The sequence below is a fragment of the Phyllostomus hastatus genome, unplaced genomic scaffold (genome assembly GCF_019186645.2).
Source record: "Phyllostomus hastatus isolate PE091 unplaced genomic scaffold, TTU_PhHast_1.1 phas_contig_80, whole genome shotgun sequence".
Classification (NCBI taxonomy): domain Eukaryota; kingdom Metazoa; phylum Chordata; class Mammalia; order Chiroptera; family Phyllostomidae; genus Phyllostomus; species Phyllostomus hastatus.
The window spans coordinates 20474432-20494261 of record NW_025333960.1 but is presented as its reverse complement, the minus strand read 5'-3'; the positions used below and the strand labels follow the sequence as shown (position 1 = coordinate 20494261).

General features: G+C 44.8%; 1 protein-coding gene across 2 annotated transcripts in view; it reads right to left on the bottom strand.

Moving 5' to 3' along the window:
• Nucleotides 1–1223: 1223 nt before the first annotated feature.
• The window catches only part of LAMA3 (laminin subunit alpha 3), a 248937-nt gene continuing 230330 nt past the window's right edge, over nt 1224–19830 (bottom strand). For both annotated transcript variants that reach the window (XM_045849829.1, XM_045849830.1), the window contains 9 exons: nt 19028–19181; nt 15268–15437; nt 12021–12204; nt 9906–10046; nt 6890–7049; nt 6659–6789; nt 4773–4866; nt 2723–2842; nt 1224–1980 (listed from right to left, as the gene is read on the bottom strand). In XM_045849829.1, coding sequence (XP_045705785.1) covers nt 1835–1980; nt 2723–2842; nt 4773–4866; nt 6659–6789; nt 6890–7049; nt 9906–10046; nt 12021–12204; nt 15268–15437; nt 19028–19181 — 1300 coding nt within the window. In that variant the 3' untranslated portion in view covers nt 1224–1834. The remainder of the gene's footprint in view (nt 1981–2722; nt 2843–4772; nt 4867–6658; nt 6790–6889; nt 7050–9905; nt 10047–12020; nt 12205–15267; nt 15438–19027; nt 19182–19830) is intronic.

Genomic DNA, 19830 nt, shown 5'->3' with positions numbered 1-19830 from the left:
AACCAACGGTGGACATGTCATGACCTGGCCAGTCGGCCCCCAGAGAGCTCACAGCCCCTCCATAGACTGTCACCCCAAGGTCGGCACAGAGGGTACCAGTGGTAATATTTGTATGCACTTGACAGTTTACAAATAATCCCCATGCTAGTTCCGTAGAGGAGCTGTAAACATTCCTTTCAGAGAACACACGTTTGCAATCTGAGAAGAACTATGGTGAGGGCTTTCTCTTTCCCCAACTGTAATTCCATCTGTGACACTCTCTTCTGCCTTCTGGTGGCTGAGATTACAGTCAGCAGAGGCAGACAGACAGCTGTTTCTCAAACTACAAAGTGACGGGAAAACCATGGTATTAGTGAAGAGTTATTTGCCCCTTTATAGTGAATCTGGAAAGTGCTGATAAATAATCAGCACTAATGAATAACTTTGTAGATTCAGTTAAGGCAACACCAGGAACCCAAAAGAGAGAATCACCTGTTTAGTGCAGACCTGCCAGAGACAGGTGAAATAGATGCTCTTTGTGCAGACTTAGTGTCTGAGTGGTAATCACCTGGTGAAATTTTCACTTGCAAATCAGTGTTTTCTGAAAATGCATGACTCAAGGTCATACACGACCCAGCATAGCTCTCTAAAGTCCACCAGCTACCCTCTGCTGAACAGCCCCTGTGATGGGGACCTGCAACTTCCCCAGGGGAACATTCATGTTCACACAGACATGTATGTCAGAAAGCAGACCCAAAGACTGCAGTGTGGGGGCCATAAAAGAGCACTGAGTTGAAGGGAAGATGGCTCAGCCTCAGAAGTGGTGGGCACAGAGCTGTAAGAACACCCCCTGACACTATGATGTCCAAATTTCAGAATTATGTGTTATTTCCTCCTGATGAGCAAACGCTGTGTAGAAGATACAGACTATGAGTACTTGCAGTCTTCTTTATTAGGGAGAGTAGTGCTGGGTAATAATATTAGCCTAGAACATGGTTCATTATTTTGTAGATAAAACTAGCAGTGATTCATCTTTCCCATTGACTACTGTTAGCTTGCCATACAGAGCTTTAATTATAGTATGTATATCCATCTCAGCTTCCCTACTAGATAGTTTTAGCTCTTAGGGAATTGGTCATCAAGCGAGAGTTGACTGATAGCAGATTGTACGTGGGAAGCCAAGTGGATTATAGGTTTATTAGATTGGTTTATTTGCTATTTTATGAATATTATGTGTTTCCCAACTTGGACTGCATATGCCTTCAGGGCAGGAATTACTTCTTATACCTGACTATAGACCCAACACCAAGCACACACACTACCTACCAGTATATGCTCAATAGTTATTCGTAGAAAACTGTGTTGCAGGGGGCACATGTACATTGAACAGGTGCCGAAGAATTATCATGATTAACAAAGACCATCAAGTCACTGGCTTTATGTTAATAAAACATCATAAATTAAAGAGTACACTGCATTAATTTAACCTCATAAATTATAACCCCTTAACAGATATAAAATTTTTGTATTTTTAAAGTGCTTTAAAAGATATTTATTTTTAACCAGTGGAAAATAATGTTCTTTAAAAGACATTTCATTTTTAGTGAAAAATAATATTACCAAAAGCATATAACAATTTGTTCATTGTCAAGAAATGGGATTTTTATATAAAACACAGATGTTGCAATGAATGCCAAAATGATGGTTATGGGTGGTCAAAGTTCAAAACTGGATTTGCTATTAAATCCACCCTCATGGTGTCTTAAGTCAAGAATGACCTTGAGCAGGGAGAGGGAGGTGTGTTGGGAATCAGTGCCTTTCAAGGTGAATTTCCTCACTGTATAACTGGTTTGAGTCAGTGGTTGGGACAGCCATTCAGATTCACAGTCCCCTGAACTTCCACAGCTTCAGTGACAGGGATGGGGATGTGGTTGACTTGAATATTCTTTAGGCAGCCGAAAAATGATTTCCAGACAGGGAGCTTCAGGGTCTTCAAATTGGCTGAAAGAGCAAAAGGAGAGGTATTCATAATTCATACTGTCAAATGAGTGCTCCCAATTTAAAAACTAGAGTTAAAGGGACCCAGAGTGTCAGCTGACCCAGTCATTTCCTCCCTTTAAACAGGTACCCAACACCCCACCCACTGCGATAAATCAGCACAAGGCAATTGTTCAAATTCTTCAAAGAAGGAGATTCCACAGCCCAAATCAGTAGATAATAACTCTGAATGCAAGTGCTTTTTATGGGTCATGGAAGACCTGTGAAATTAATGATTGAACTATTTGGAGGGACACTAAACGATGAAGATTGACAAGACTCTTTTCAGGCAAAATTCCAGTCCTGAACTTGTCTCATCTCAACCTACCTGACTGTCCCACTCTGGCCCCACGAATCTTAATAACTCACCAGGAAAACTTAATGCCTGGAGAGGAGAGGCCAGCTTCTCAGCCCCCTTCCTCATTCTTTGCTGGTATCAGGCTTCTTGGTTAAGAGAGGCTTGTAAATTATAGACGTGGGACAGGAGGAAGCAGCAGCAATGTGGCCTGGGCTGCCATGAAATGTGCCCATTGCTGCAACTGGGTGTCCCCATGTGCTGGAGCAAAGGGCCTCAGCATTCCCACCGTACAGTCAACGGTGGCTCTCCTGATGACCCACAGCTGGGGTAGCATATTCTTTGGGTTAAACTGGAAATGTTAAGAACTGACAAGGGACAACATGGCATGGAAGTCATGACGAGAGTTACCTGGGACACCTCCTATGTACAGTGGCTCCTGAGTGCTGGCAGGTGGGAAGGGGAGCTGTCCAGCCGTGTAGTTATTGTCTGCATCCAGCTCCAGCTGCAGGATGTGTTGCTTTATGGTGACTGCAGGGGAAGCAAGCTGGTCAGGTGGTGCCTGAGGAGAGCCCTGCCCACTGTTCAATGCCTACACTAGTGTGCAACCACTGGCTTCTTTGAACTCATTCCTGTCGGACCGGTGGGGCACTGTTCTCAGGAATTCAGTCAACCAGACATACATTCAGTTCATTTCTCCACACCAGGTGGTGTTTAGGTGCTCCCACATTTATTACAGAATTTAATCCTTAAACTTTATGAGATAGGTATTATCACTCCTACTTCCCACATGAGAGACTGACTCTCAGGCATTAAGGAGCTTGACAAGACGGCTTGGTCATAAATTGTATGGTCTCCTGGTCTCCTGTCCAGGGTCTCCTGTCAGGCCCTGGTCTCCTGTCACCAGAAGCCATGCTTATGTCACGTGATCTCAGCTTCTTCCCAAGAGGACACTGACTTCAGGAAACTAACTCCAAAGACAGTCGCTTTTGTGCCTCTAAGTAATTCCGCCCATGTTAATAGTCTTCACTGACAGCAAAGTCGTTAGCTTTCAAATTAGGCAAGAAAAGGCTAGTTTTTTACAAAGATATTTTAGCCAGTATAGGTTAATATATCTCCAAACTTGTGCCCACAAATTCTTCAAAAAACTGCAGATAGCAGCCCCAGAGAAAGGCTACACCTGTGCTCTGTCCAGTGGTTTGTCTCAATCGTTTGCATTCATATTAAATGGGTATTTAAAAAAACCCAACACTGAACTTCAACAGTAGTAAGAGCAAATATTTACTGAGCACTTACTACATATTGGACATTGCTAAGCACTTTACGTACACTATTCCATTTAGTTTCCACAACCCTGGGAAGTATATACTCTTTTTATCTCCATTGCACAGATGAGGAAACAGACTATGAAAAGCAATTAAGTAGTAGCTTGCTCAAGGTCCCACAGGAAAGGCCTGAAATTGAGATTTGACCTCTGTTCTTTTTGACTTCAGACTCAAAATCTAAATCACAGCGTAATACTACCTTAAAAACAAACACAGCTTATCAGTTTTGTGGGCTCAAAAAACAAAAATGTCAGTATGTTGTGGAGAACTGGAGGCAGCACCCAGAAATTACATAAACATGGTGGGGGTGAGAAGGGACATGTCCTCACCATATTGTGGACCCTGAGAAGAAAGAGTCATTTGATGTGCAGCCTAAGAAGGAATTTATTTGCTGACATGGACTCCTCATGGTCAACCAAGGGCCCAAAGTTTATGACTAATAAGAGCCTAGAGGCCATCTGCTGACGGGGCTCCTCGCATACTCTGCATACTGGGAAGAACCTTGGACTGAACTCTCAGCTTCCTGTGCAAGCAGAGGGGTCCAGCTTCTTGGCTTCTCTGGGCCATACGTTAAATACACTGGGACACATAATCACACACACAAAAAATCACATAATGTTTTAAGTAAGTTTACAATTTTGTGTTGGGTCACATTCCTAGCCATCCTAGGCCACAGGTTGGACACCCCGTATGTCCTGATTGTTTGCGTCGTTTGAGTCAACACGACAGGTTTCATCTGTTGACCGATGGACTAAGATCTGCCTTACCCAATCAGATCTATACAAATTGTATCCTCATTTGCGTCTGTATTGACCAATCAGAACTGCAAAATTTACAGACATCATTTGCATAAAGTTGGGAACTTTCATTATAAAAGATTGCTTCCCCTTTGTCTCAGTGGAACACAATTTAGGTTGCTACCTGAATTTATGTCTCCTGGGCTGCAGCTCCTTTTGCTCAATAAAAGCTTTTTTATTCTTTATTATACTCTAAAATTAATTTTGGTTTATAGTTTTAATCTGGTGGGCTGACCTTGGTCAGACACTAATGGATTCATGAACGCAGGCAGCGTTTGGGACATTCAAGTCAGATGAACAGGGAGATTGTTTCAGTGAAGAGGCTACCAGACGTCATACCTGACACTGAATGCCACTGTCCATCACACAGAGACTGCTTTGGTGTGACCGATGTCAAGATGCCACCCGCCTCACTGTCCACGGAGGCCATGACCTGCAACACACATTGCATTTTCCAATTTCCTTCAGAAAGACAGGTGGAGCCAACTGCCTCTGGCCTCTTCCCTCCCCAACCCTTCCACCCCAACAGCCCAAGAGCACTTTAGGTACAAGTCCCCCCGCCTACACCGAGTGATCACATGGGGTCCAGGACTTTGCAGGAATCCTTCTGCTGCATCCTTCAAAGCAAGCAAGCTGCACACTTAGAGTTCTTTCTGAAGTTGGTGCTAAAGGCAATAAGCTCTTCCTTCTGCATCGGAACTCCACCCCTGTCAGGTCCTACTTGGAGGTTACTGATTAGCATGGAAGATCTCCTTAGTCATTAGATGTGACAGTGGCTTGGTTTAGAAGGACATGTAAAATTTGGAAGGCAAAAATGCTGGCTGAGGCCTACATACTGCTGCTAGGGCCAGCCCATTAAAATAAGGCCATCAATGCATGATTTATAGAAGGGTTGGAATTCACAGAATCCTACAAACTAACTGGATTGGCACAAGTCATGTGTCAGGGGTCAGGCACTCAACGTGTTACTGTGTAAAATCTCGCATTCTCATTCTCTGGGCCAGGATTCCCCAAGCGCCAAATGAAGGTGAATGAAATGAGAGGACTAAGTGTTGATAAGTAATTTATATTTAATGTGCATGTAGCTAGACAGTGCAGCCTATTCTCAGGGAACTTTCTAGCTAAACAATGTGACTTCTGTTATGGAGGTCATCAGGCCTTGATTTCAACTTCTGTGATTATTTCCCCTCCAGAAGCTCTCACTGGAGACTGTCCCCAACCTCCCTCCTCCCCAAAAAGCCAGCCTTCTCCCAACCCCTGGCAAGCAGATAGCTGCTCGCTTCTCCGGCTGCTCAGAGGCCTGCTCAGACTTAAATGCTGCAACTTTTTTTTAATAAAGTGTTCTTCTAGGAGTTTGGATGATTTTATTTTCTTCTGGGTGTTTTCCCCTCACATTTATAAAGTGTGGAAGGATGCAGGTGGAAGAAAATTGCACATTATTGATCTTTGCCTTGAGGCCTTAATTAAGAGAGGCTTCCTAGAAAAATTTGGTTTTAAAGAGATTTTTGTGAAGAGAAAAGCAATATAAGTGGGTCATGAAAATAAGATATTGATGGGGCCTGTGAGCAATGGGATGGATGGAGCCGCAGAAACAGACCCCGGAGAAGGAATCGGTGAACTGCAAAGGAAGCCAGTGGAGACCTGGTGGCCAGTGTGGCTGCAGGACCGGGGGCCCGGTAAGCTGTGCAGAGAGGACGAAGGGAATCTGAAACAGATTCAGTGGACAGGGCATGGGCACAGGTGTGACATGGTGTAAACATCTGGTGAGAAAAGGTGTGCCATGAATTCTGGCACTGCCCTTAGGAATAAAAGTAGAGATGAGACAAGGGGGAGGGGCGGAAGAGAAAAATGACCACTTATGGAGTATATGGCAGCTTCTATTCTCCTGATAGATGCCCTAAGATACAAGCATTATTATCTACACTCTAAAGATAAAGAAATCGAGTCTGAAAGAGGTAAAGTAACTTCCCTAAGGTCATACTGCTAAGTGGTGCAGCTGGAATTCAGCCCAGCTTGAGTTTTCCTACTTTTAAAGATGAAGAACAGAAATTATGATATGGTCACATTAGTTGCTAAAGGGAAGGGGTGAGTCAGCCCTAAAGTCAGGTCTCTTAAATACAAGCTTGGATTCACTATCATTACTTCCCCTAGTGTGGTCTCCAGAAGTGGAACCTGCTTCTAATGTAAATTTGCACGCTCTTCCACATCATCACGCTGCTACGCACCTTCCCTGCCTCCATGTAAACACATAGGTGCCTCCCGGGTTGACTGCCGACATGTATTAGCATTCCAGTAAGACTTCTTGGACGAATGCTGAAAAGGAGCTTAAATTCTGGCCCCAACAACACGGAGTTAGCTTCAAAAGAAAAAAATGAACAGTTAAAACATCATAAGTCAAGAAAAAGGATGGAGTTCTTCAGACTCAAAGACATAAATTCTTCCAAACTGCTTCTTACCTAGTTTGATGTGACCCTCTTCTTGGGAGAAATAAATGCCTTTCTCCAAAGAGTCAGTCAAGCAGGGAGACACCCCAAAGCTTTCAGAGGGGGTGTCTAGTGGTTTTGAATCCAACTGAAAGTTCCTTAGGCATCCCACAAAGTTCTTTCGGGGAAGACTCTGCAACAATGCAGAAGAGAGAACAAACTTCATTACCCGCAACTTTCAGATGCCAAGGTTAAGGGCAGGGGCAGTTGTCTGCTAAAGGCAGAAGGTTGGGGATTCATTCCCTCTGTTTCAAAGGGTCATGTGGGCTTGCCTTCCACTTGGCTCCCTGTGCACAGTACCAAGAACAACCTGGATACCAGACATCTTGGTGGGCTGTCAGAGTTTGAAGGTGCTATGTGTGCAGAGAGCAGGCTGGTGGAGGTTGTCTGCGAGTGCTGGAACAAGGACAGGTGGGTGCCCTGACTCTGGGCCACGCAGATGGAGCCACAACAGGGGAAGTTCCACCTCACATGTCACAGATCTCACCCTCTCTTTGCAGGTACAGACCACTTCTTAGGGTTTCATGTGCTCATGTGGTTGCTTAATGCAGGGCAGCTGACTGAAGAAAGAGGCCAAAACATTCCCAAAATGGTAAAGTATAAAAAGGTTCTGTACACCACTGGGCTCCTTGAATGCACTGGAATTAAAATGAGACACAGTGTGCAGCATTGGTGGGTTTGCGTGAAGCCCAGCCTGCCCGACACGCAGGTGGGCCTGAAACAGCAACTCTCCCCCGGGTCCTAGGGATGCGCTTCTGAGTCCTGGGCTCCCTGAAATCATGCACCAGATATCCTCTGCACATGCGTTTTCCTGGGGAGTGGGACTGTAGCTTTCATAAAATTCTCAAAAAAAGGTGAAGAGTCACTGAATTAAATCCCTAAACTCCCTTCTAGAATCAATGCCTTTAGGACCCTGGAAGCCTGCATGACAGATGCAAGGTGTGATCATTTTAAGAGAATAAGGAAATATTGGAGCGGCATGTGGTGCCAGTGTCGACGATAAAGTAATGATTGGGCTTCCTGTGAAATTTTTAGTCTCTTCAGATTTTCCATCGTGTACAATACTAATGAGCCTGTAGCTCAGACCCAGCTCTGACTCTCCAAGACAGGCCATCGCCTGACACTGAGACTCACAGGGGTGTCCAACCTTTCGGTGTCTCTCCGTCACACTGGAAGAAGAGGAGTTGTCTTGGGCCACACGTTAAATACATCATGACACATAATCACAAAAACACTCAACATTTTAAGTAAATTTAGGATTTCGTGTCGCGCCATAGGCCGGACACCCCCACAGGTCTAGAGGCTGGGGCTGCAGGCTTTGGTGTCCGGCGGCACGCCGGCTTGGCGGCACACCGGTTGGGTTGCATGTAGCCTGCCCTTCAGTAGGATTTGGAGGACGGTGACCCAGTGATAATCTTTCAGGGTGAAGGAAGGCTGCAAAAAGGACCTTGGCTTGTAAGAATGTTATAAATGGGGTTCTACAGATTGTCCCAGATATCAGGGTGCCCGGTGTGAGGTATCCAGGTCAAAAGAATACCCGGATTGTGCCCTCCATCAGCTGCCCCGCCCTGTGGTTTCTGAGAGGGAAATAGGTACAGAGGCTTCAGAAAAGCAAACAGTAATGCTGAGTATCCTCCTTAGCAATTAATATGTTGTACATATATATGTGTTATATAATCTATTGTGTTATATATTATTTATGATATAAATATTATTATATATAATAAATAAAACCAATACTTTATGACTTGCTGGGGCTTTGACCCGAACCCCAGTGCAAAACTCAAGGGGGCCAGGCTGAGCCCTGTGGGGACATCCTGGCCTAGGCAAGGTCAGCCTGAACGCACAGAATCCACGCTGGCGGAAACGACCTGCTTTAATTATGCCCATTCCCAGGCCCACATTTGCGTCTTGGCCCTTCCTCCACCACTGCAAGCAAACATCGCACCAGAATGGGCCACCACCCATGGAGAAAGGGGCAAGAGGGGCTGAGCACCTGGCCACGCATTTAGGTAGAGGGCAGTTCCTAGGCCTGAGCTGCTGACAGAACCATCTTAGTCAACTCTGTCAGGGAAAAAAGCAAATCTGAGAGAACTGAGGGTGGGTACAGCTTCCCCAAGCAAACTAGGTGCAACTGGTGCTCTGGCAGCGTGGGGAGAGGGCACTGCAGAGCTCAACCTTAGATCTGTGGGTCCATCAGTGCCATTGAACTTGAAAGATCCAGGGACATACCCCTCCTTCTTGGGAAACAAATGGGCTTGTGACTTTCCCTTAGCCCAAAGTTCCCCCAGTTTTGTTCTTAATATAATTTTATTTTAGACACCAAATAATATTAAAACACATATTCAGGGCAAGGAACAAATTTCTGTTTTGTGCAAATATGTTTTAAACGCCTCCTGATCACTTGTCAGGCTGCTTTTTCTCTACATGAAGGGAGTGCGGGCAACACTGTCTAGCCAGACTTTTTAAATACTTTGATTTTCACATGTTTATTTTGGTGGTTACCTACTATTTATGGTTAAGAATAGTGGGTTTCCATTTAGGAAAGAGAAAAGGAGATCCTTTAGAAACAAATTCAAGTTAAACAGTGGGTTCATTGAGAGCAAACTATTAAATGAATGTCTCACTGAGTATGGCAAAGATGGTGAAGGTGGCATAACCTGCTAAAGTCTGAAAAATATTATCTTAACCCAAAATCCCCATCTACAATGTAAAACCTACGTTTCTGCATTCCCTAGAATGAGAATCTAAGAGAGCCACATCTCTAAAGCCACAGGGAAGCCCAGGGCTCACTCCTTCAGGGCCTGCCCGTGTCTTAAGCTGCACCTTTAAAATGAAAGGCTGGGAATGGGGAGGGTATATGGACATTAATTAGATTATTTTAAAAATCATTTAGAGTATTTTGATAGTCCTGAATACCTTGTATAATTATAATGATTATGTTATAAACTGAATTATTTATCCATGGCTCTGAAGCATAACCACTCACCTTCGGTTTCCCTGAAGGAGACGATCCCAGGTAAATTGGTGTGCTGAGGCTGAAGGTGGAATTTCCAGGCCAACTCGCCTCCCAGGCCCTCAGACCATCTACAACAAAGCGCCACTTCTCTCCATCTTGCCCGAAGGCCACCTTAAGAGTAAGGACAATAAGTTAATCACATTTTTGCCTTTGACAATTGCTGCTGTCATGGGAAATTTTTAAAAAGTGTTTTTATGTTTCTTCAAGTAGCTTTTAAAAATCAGAGCTTTTTCTCTCTAGGGTTGTTATCATCATCATCATTGTCATCATCATCATTTTGTAGTGTTATATTAGATATTAAACAAGTAAGCCAAACATGTGAGCAGGACAAAAAAAAAGACCCAAGGTTGCTCAAAAGTAAACTAATAAAGATATAGTTAATCTGAAAACTTATAAAAAACATAAACAATTGAGGAACTAACAGAACATAACAGAACAGAACTTAGTTACATACACCCATGTAACTAAGGGGAGCAGTAGCTTGTGCAGACCTAGGAGCGGGGTGGGGAGTCACATGCTCCCTTGAGCGGGGCTCCTAGAGGAAGGGGCCAGTGGCTACTTCTCTGTCAACAAGACGAACAAGTGTTGTAAACTCTCTGCTAAAAGTCAAGATATCTGGGCTCCATGGTGGACCTGGTGGCTATGCGACTGTTCATTAATGGCTCCCCAGTTTATACACTCAGCTGCCACCTCTGGCCCCTACCCTCTCCCCACATGTCTGACAGGCAGCTCGGCTTGAGGATGCTCACACCGGAACTCTGGCTTTGACCCAGCTCTACACTGCTCCTTCCCCGGCCACGTCCACGTCCTCCCCATCTTTTTCATCTCAGCAAAAGTTTCACCATTGACCCAATTGCTGGTTCTAATTAATTTCAGGACTCAATATTGCCTCTTCTTTCTCTCACACTCTACATGCAATCTACATGGATGGTCCACTTCTATCTCCACCACAGTCTCTCAAAGCAAAGGCGCTAGCATCCATCTGGTCTACCTACCTCTACTTTTACCCTTTTTAAGTCTCTTCAGCTAAGGAGAGTTTTGAAAATGTAAATCTGTTCATGCAATGCTCCATTTTTTTTTTGGTTTTAGACTCTTCAAAAGCTTCAGAGACACTCAGAATAAAACTTAAAATCCTTACCCTGGTCTTCAAAGCTTACATTATGTGGCCCCTGCCTTGCTTTTGAATCCCATTTCTTATCCTTTCTTCTCTGTTTGCTTAGCTAACTCCTACCTCAGGGTCTTTGCACCTGCTGTTCCCTCTGCCTGAAACACCCTCCCTATAACTTCATGTGGCTGTCATATCCCAGAGGAGGCCTTTTTTCACTACCCTATGTAAAATAGTCTCTCTACTCAGTTACTTCCTTAGTTTGCTTTACTATTTTCTCAAAGCACTTACCAGCACCTGACATTATAGCGGGTGGAGGTGTTGTTTATATGCTCCAGGATGGCAACTCATTAAATACTTGTTAACTGAGTACAACCTGTCAAATGACTTAAGTTTTCTGAGTTTTAGTTCCCTTATCAGAAAAAAAATGCAGGTCCCTTCTTGCTTTAAACTGTACTTCTTTAAATCTGGGATGTCTGAAGGTAAGAGCTAAGATGCTAGAGATGTGGCTTGTTTTTTTTTTATCCTTGTCCAAGGATACATTTATTGATTTAAGGATTCAAGAGAGGGGGGTGGAGAGAGATATATATATCAGCTGTCTCTCATTCAAAACCTGACCAGGGATCACACCTACAACCTAGGTATGTGCCTTGACCAGGAATCAAACCCACAGCCTTTTGGTGCACGGGACGATGCTTCAATTAACCTAGCCACCCAACCAGCACAAGATGTGGGTCTTTCTACTTGTGCTATGGGGAAAGCTCACAGAGGGGACTGGAGACCTGGAAATTGTTCTGAAAGAGAGAAATGGTCCAGGAGGCTGGGGTGGGAGCAGGCAAGGTGAGTGAGACACCCCAGAGAGACACGGAGGGGACTGAAGGAACAGTGAGGAAAGCCATCTTGGCATTGAAGATGGCTTCCAGGCACGGCATGCGCAGCGGTCTCCAGCGCTGAGGTTCCAGCGCCGCCCCAGCACTCACCGTGTGCCACTTCCCGTCGTTGCACTTCTTTTTGCTTTTGAGCCTCAGCTTTTTCTCTTCTACTCCCAAAGCAAGGACCAGCCGTCCCTTTGAGAGATAAAGAGCCAGAAAGGAGTTCTTGGTGCCCGTGTAAAACACAAGCCCTCTGGAGGATGTCGTCTTCATGTCCACAGCAAACTGTGGCCTGCGGGGGAAAGACAGCAACAGGCAAGGAAGGAAAATAGAAGTTTTTAGTGTTTTAAAATCTTCAAAGCTGGGAGAGAGGGTGAGGGGCAAACACCCAACCCCCATTATTTAAATAAACAGGCATGTGCTAATTAAATGACCTATCGAGGAACTTTTTAAAAATCCTCACCTGAGGATATGTTTATTGATTTTAGAGAGAGAAGGAGAGAGAAAGGAAGGGAGAGAGAAACATTGATGTGAGAGAGACACATTGATCGGCTGCCTCCCATACGTGCCTCAACTGGGGATGGAACCCGAAACCTACGTGTACGCGCCCCGACTGCCAATCGAACCCACAACCTTTTGGTGTAGGGGATGATGCCCCAGCTGAGCAACCTGGCCAGGGCTCTGGGAACTCTAAAAAGTCATTATAGGCAGCTGTTAAAAGCTGTGTTGTATAAGTTCCTCGCTGAGTCAGGGAATAATGTGGAAGTTCCACACCAAGCTTAGGTAATAGGGTAAGTCCCAGCACATGGCAAGGAGGAAGATGCCTGACTTAAAAAAAAAAAAACAACATTAAAAAAATTACAGTAGCACTGGACAGGTGGCTCAGTTGGTTGGAGTGTCGTCCTTTACACCAAAAGGTTGTGAGCTCTATTTCTGGTCAGGGCACTTCCTAGGTTGTGGGTTTGATCCCTGCTCAAGACATGTATGGGAGGCAACCAATTAATGTTTCTTTCTCTCTTTCTCTCCCCTTTTCTCTCTCTCTAGAAACATATTCTAAGGTGAGGTTTAAAAAAGTATGCTAAAATACGCATAACATAAAACTTACCATCTTAACCATTTTAAAGTGTTCAGTTCAGAGTGTTAAGTACACTCACACCATTGTACAGCCCATTTCCAGAACTCCTTGCATTTTGCAAAACTGAAATGCTGTACCCATTAAACAACAACTCTGTTCTTCCTCATCCCCTGGCCCCTGGCAACCACCATTCCATATCCTGTCCCTGAACTTCACTGCTCCCGGCACCCGCTGCGAGTGAAACCGTGCAGTGTGTCTTTGTGAGCAGCTTATCTCACTAAGCAGCTCCCCCTCACGTACTCTTTACACCCTGTGAACAGGCGTTCCATTTTGTACCCATACAAGGAGAAGGTGTAAGGAGGAGTTGGGGGATAATTTGAATAACAAGGATTTGATTTAAGCATCGGGTAAGCATTTTCTTTCTGTAAGATACATTTAACACTGAGGCACAGGGGTGGAGTTCTACCTTCACCCACCCACCTTTGTTTCTCGGACCTTAATACTCCACTTCTGATAAAACAGGAATTAAGCAAGCATCATACAGTAAAAGCAGAGAAGCAAAGTTAATATTCATTTGCATGGTGGTTACGTATCATATATACAGCTGGCTAAACAGGCTTTACTTTCAATGAAAGCTCACATTCATTTGTCTATCCATCCATCCACTTATTTATTCATTCATTTAACAAACATTTAATGAGTGTGTAGTATGTATAAGTGTAGTATGTATAAGGCACTGTGGTGGAGACAGAGAATGCAGTAATGGATGTCTCACTCCTTGAGCAGTTTATGGAGCACAGGTGCACTGCAACAGGTGCCCAAGGCACAGTAGGAAGGCATGGTGGGAGATACAGGTGTTAACAGGCTGCCAGCACCCATTCCTCGTGGTCCATGTCTAAGTGCACACCCGACAGAGGGCAGGAACCGGGTCCACCCTGCTTAAAGCTTCATCCCCAGTGCCTAGCACTCAGTAGGCACTTAAGTATTAGTTACTAAATTGAATTAAATGGTATATAGAAAATTTGGAGGCAGAATAAGGAAGCAGAAGGAAGAAAATCACATTAACTTCTCTTTGCTTTTTAATTCTGTGAGGCTGAGCAAACAATGAGATGCACTTTAATTCTTCAATTAGCAAGTCTCCTTAAGGGTAATGTTCTTCATGGTTTTTTAAAATCTATATTTGTTAAATTAAACCAACCAGATGGTGACACTGCTCAATATTTCTTGTGGTGTACCTGCATTAGCACGGAGGTTTGGAAAAACGAGAGTTAGGCAGTTTAAGGGAGGACAGAACTTGCTACAGAATTTAAGTACTTTACATATGTGGGCTTGGTTAGTAGACTTGACATTTGCTCTCCAGAATTATTCCTTAGAGCAACTTTCAGAAAAGACTAACTGATTAACACCCAAAAAAGGCAGTGGCAGGAGCCGCACTGTAGTCTGAGGCCCTTCCCACCCACCCCTCCCCTCCCCTCTCCTCTCACCAGTGGCAGGCCCCTATCTCAGCTAAAGGCTCTCCTTGCCAGCTCCTACCTCCTGCCCCCTCCCCCTTTATCTTCCGCAGGAACAATGAATCTCCTGCACATCTAACCCCATCCTGACATCTCCAGCCTAGAGGAAGTGGCATATGGCCCAGGCTCACACAGCCAGCAAGGGGCTGAGCAGGGACTGAAAGCCAGGTCTCTTGGACCCCAGGGAAATTCTGCTCCTACAGGTAAGTCATAAAGGAGTTTTTGGCACATTTTTATTTTGGCCTCTTTCAAATCACATGAAAATGACAAACCTTGTTTTTCTATTTTTCTGACAGAATTAATATCTGTGCTCCTTCCTTCTTCCCCAAAAGAGATGCAACTTGTTAGCACAAAAAGTCCAAATGTATCCTATAAAAATGATCTATCTGGCAGAGAGTCTACTGAAAAGAACGATTTTCCTCTGATTATGGAATGCAGGAGAAGAAAGGTGGTTTGTCATGGAAATAAATAGCAGCTTTGGAAAGAATTATCAGCCTTATTTTTAGAACACTGTCAGTTCTAAAGCAGAGCCGAGCCGACTGTTCCAGCCCCGGAGCCATGCGTCACGTGTGCCTTCCAGCTGCCGGGCGGGAGCCCGCTCCAGCAACCACGCTGCGTGTCCTGTGCAGGCCGGCACCTCTTTCACGAAAGTGGCGGTGCCACCATCATCAGTGACAGGTGTAGAGTTTCATGCCAGCTAGCCTGACCTGGAGTAAAATTATAGAGTTAGGTTCTGAGTTGGTGTGGGGGCAGGAAAACTAAATAATACCTTGGTTTTAGCAACTCCTGGGGAAGCATGAATATCAAGTGGCTGGTGGGACTGTCCCCAAACCTGAGGGCTCCATGACTGGCATGGGTCCAGGGAGGTGATGGGCAAGACTGAGCATTCTGCCACAGCTGCATGCTCCTTGGGGAGGCCGCTGGTGTGTCCTGCATTGGCTGTGTGGGAAAGAAGCACAAAATTAGGGCTGCTAATTGTCACAGGGAAGAATGAAGAACACTTATCTTGCTAAGTGCTTAGCAGTTTTTACCTTGGATCCTAAGAGAGGAATTCAATATAGATGAATTCATCCTTGGGAAGGAAGGGTGTCATGCCTGACCTACAGAAGTCTGCTCTCTTTCCTGAGAGCACTGCACTTGGAACCAGCCATGTCCAGAGCCCCTCTCCATTTTGGGGCTTCATTGGAACCACAGTGTCCCCTGAGAGCCAGCATTTGGTCAGCAGCACCAAGGCCTAAACAGGCAGCCAGTGGGATGTGGAACTGCCAACCTGCCACCTCCCCTGGGCCACTCACTCGGGCTTTAGCATGGGGGCAGGGAGAGGATCAGGAGAGCAGGGTACCAAAACTGTGGGGGCTCACAATCTGTCCTCACTTTCATCAAACTTGACCCAAGCACAGAAGTCTGAGCTCGACAATGCTTTGGACTTATGAACAGGACTGAGTTTTAATGCACAAAACAACCATAATAAGTATCAGATGTGACTAGAAAAACTGTTGGAAGAAATGAAGACTCGCCAGCCCTCCCCTGCTTTTCTCCACTGCAAAACCCAGATTTCAATGACCTGTCCATGCCTTTCCCAGGCAGATCAGTGCTTCTGGCTGGGCATTGCCACGTAAGGTTATGTCACCCTCAGCTGTGCAGGACAGAGCCCAGATGGCCATGCGGGAGCAGGGCCCAGTCCTGACGTGCCACGCCTCAAGCCCTCCTGTGTCCATTAATGTGACACCGGGGTAGCCCCCTTACTGGTTAAACCATTTTGCAGTGGGTTTTCTGGAGCTAGCAGCTGAAGGCTTCCCAACAGATTCAGATTCCTTCAAGACCAGGTTTTCCTCCCCAACCCCATTCCTAGATAAGATGCTCAGAATGCAAATCAGTTTCTTAAAACATTCTATGCTTGCACATTGCTGAATGGAGATGTTTGATCACTCGAAAGTTAAGTGAATTGCTTAAAACCAGAGCCAGTTCTGGACCCGACTGCAGTTGAGGATCTGAAGCTCTGTCACAAAAGCATTCCTTTTAATGGCTTCATGTTAATTACAGAAAAATGTCAAAATTAGATCAGGCCACCCAAGATACACTGATTTGCTTCGAGTGTGATTCTAAGCTTACCTCCCCCAGTCTCTTTTCTCCACCAGATTTGCCCTGTTCACCAAGTTTCTTAAGCCTGCAGATGCTACATGGGAAGAGCATGTGAAGGTGAAGAGCACATGCTTTGGGATTCTACAGCCCTAAGCTTCAATTCTGAATCTACTATTCACTGACAGGACAAGTCTTTCTTAACTTCTCTGAGCCTCAAGTTCCCGACCTGTAAAGTTGGCATTTTATTCTGCTCCCAAAGGGGTGTACTGTGGATGAAAGAGATGGTATGAAGACTTGTGATGATCACACAGAATGTGCACAAAAACGTCTTTTACCTGCGAGTTCTGCCCACACCCCGCCTCCCCACTTTGGATTTCTGCTCCTGCAGCAACAACATTCACTTGTCTGAATTAAACCCATACTCCAGACCCAGTTCATGCATAACCTCCTCCAAAAAGACCTCCCTGTCTCTGCAGCAGAAACATTTCTGCTACACCATGTTGCAGGTTTTGTCCCTTTCACTTAGTTTATTAATGTGAATAATAATAATAGCTAATATTTATTGCGTGCTTATCATGTGCCAGGCACTTTTTTATGTGTTCTATGTTTCTTACCTCATTTAATCCTCACAGCACCATGGGATAGTACTATTATACATTCTCATTTATGTTGCAGGAAATAGGCCCACAGGGAGGTTAAATCACTCAAGGTCACATGCCTAGTAAGTGATAACACCTGATACAAACCCAGGGCGTCCGACCCAAAGTCATAGGACACAAAGCTCTGTTGCCTTCTCTGTTACTGGGCTTGGCAAGGCAGAATCCATGTCTTATTCTACCTAATCTGGGGGCTTGCACAAAATGGGGAAATTTAAGTATAGCATATTTAGTGGAGTCTCCCCCATCAAGCGGGAGACACCATGCAAGGCCCACTCAGAGACACCTGACAGTCTCCTGCCAGCTTTCTGTACCTGAATGTCCTGCAGGCACCTGCCGCTAAATATGCCACAAACTCCACTCATCCTCTTTCCCTCCAAATACTTGTCCTGTCCTCTTCCACAATGGCATCTCCATCCATCCAGTACCCATACCAGACTAGATACCTCAGAATTGTATTAACTCCTACCTCTCCCTTGCCACCCACATTCAATTACTCTGTCATGTATATTTTATCTTTTAAATAGCTTTGAATCCATTTCCATCTCTCGGTCTCCATCACCACTGTACTAATTTAGTCTCTCAGTAATTTTCAGCCTCACAGTCAAAAAAAAAAGAATATATGACTTCATTCCCGATGGGGCAGGTCTAAAGATAATCTTTCCATAACTGTGAAATGATAACCCTTTGGGAATTATGAAGTATATTCCTTCTTAATAGCATAAAACATTTCTTATTATGTACTATCTATTAAACTCCTCCAAATCATTGTACAGCAGGGAAATATTGGCAGACAAGCAGTGTGTGGTTGACATTAAGTGAAAAGCGTGCTGAACAGAAGCAGATTGGTTTTAAGAGCACGCAGGTTCTGGAGTCAGGCTGCCTGGGTTTGAATTCCAGCTCTACCCTCCATCTGCGGGAGCTTAGGCACGTTGCTTGCCCTTCTAAACCACAACACCCTTTTCTGTGAGAGGTGGCTGGTAATAGCACTTCTCTCACAAGGTTACTTGTGGATTTAGTGAGAAAATCCTCTTAAAGAGCTTAGGGCAATGCCTGGCACATAGAGGTGCTCAGTGTTTTTTATTAATCATGTTAATTGTAACCTCAGACGTGGGGGGTTCACACCATTGACCTCAGGCAGAACAAGGAATTCTTTAAGTCCTAACCCTGTGTTCAATTCCTTACGATGCTTCTGCTGCTCCAAACAAGGAATTTTGTTTCCTTTCAACCCCTTTTAGCACTGCACATTAGTATCACCTCAGGGAACTTGACTAACTTCTGCCATCTGAACCACTTGACTTAACTGGGTGGGATGCAACCTGAGTGTTGGGATTTTAAAAGCTCTTCGAGTGTTCTCAAGTGCAGTCAAGGTCAAGCCACACTGGTCTCAGCAAGGCCTGGGTGCATTGTGCATCTGTCACAGAGGCGGGACAGAGAGGTGTCTGTGGGGAGCAGGAAGGGGCATGGGCCCTGAATTCTAGAGACAATTACTGTACCTGCTGGAAGTGTCAAAAGAGCAAGACATCAGCTATAGAAATTTGGGAACAGAAGTCAAGGCTTAGTCTGTTTTGTGTCTGCAAAAATTGCCAAATTTTCATCGATACAAAATAAAACCTAAAAAGAAAACCGCCTTGACATTTTGGCATAATTGAACTGTGGATAACCCAACAATCCCACTTACTGCAGGCACTGGGCATCTTAGGATCAGGTGATCCACACCCCGCCCACCCCTCCCCCAACTCTCCCATGAGATGGTGAGAAGCAAAACCCAGGGTAAGGTTTGGCACTTACCTTGTTGATATTGAAAGTCATGGCTCTGTTAAACTTTGTAGAACCTTCAAGCAACATTAGAAAAGGTGGTTTGTTTAAGCTGCAGCCTCCCAGGGACACATCTTTCTGGATAGATTTAGTGGTCAAATCTAGGACTTCAGGACGCTGTGATAACCTGGAATGAGGGAAGAAAAAAAAAGCCACTGCCAAACTTGGACACATCAAGGAAGACACGCTGGCAGGGAGAGATTGTTCTGAAAACACATTCTTACTGCCAGGGTTTCTGGGTACCCTTTCCTTCAACTGCCCCTTGTACCTGGGGGCACCACTGGCTCCTCACAGAGGATGAGCATGTGCTCTGCCCACCTGTGTACTCCCTAAAATACCCAGCACTGCTCCTTGCCTGCAGGAGGGCTTGAGAAACTCCTCTTTTTCTTTTCCCTTTGCTTTTTCTTTCTGAATGGTCAGGGTTGTGGCAAAGCTAGAATACTGCAGTTCTTTCTTTAGAACAGGTATCATGTAGAAATATGACAACAAAATATGCAAAGAGGACAAATGCAGGCACTAGATGATCTACAGCAATGATTTTCAACATTTTTCATCTCACGACACATATACACTAGTTACTAAAATTCTGCAGCACACCAAAAAATGTCCAGCCAAAAATAGGTATCATTTTAATTCATTCACACTGAATGGCTATTGTTGTGTTGGCTGTTGTCATTTTGTTGTTTGTTTGTTTGACAACCTAAGAGAAAAAGAGGTCAGTGGGTCTGACTAAGTGGTCAGGTATTGCACGTTTTACAAATTCTTGTGGCACACCA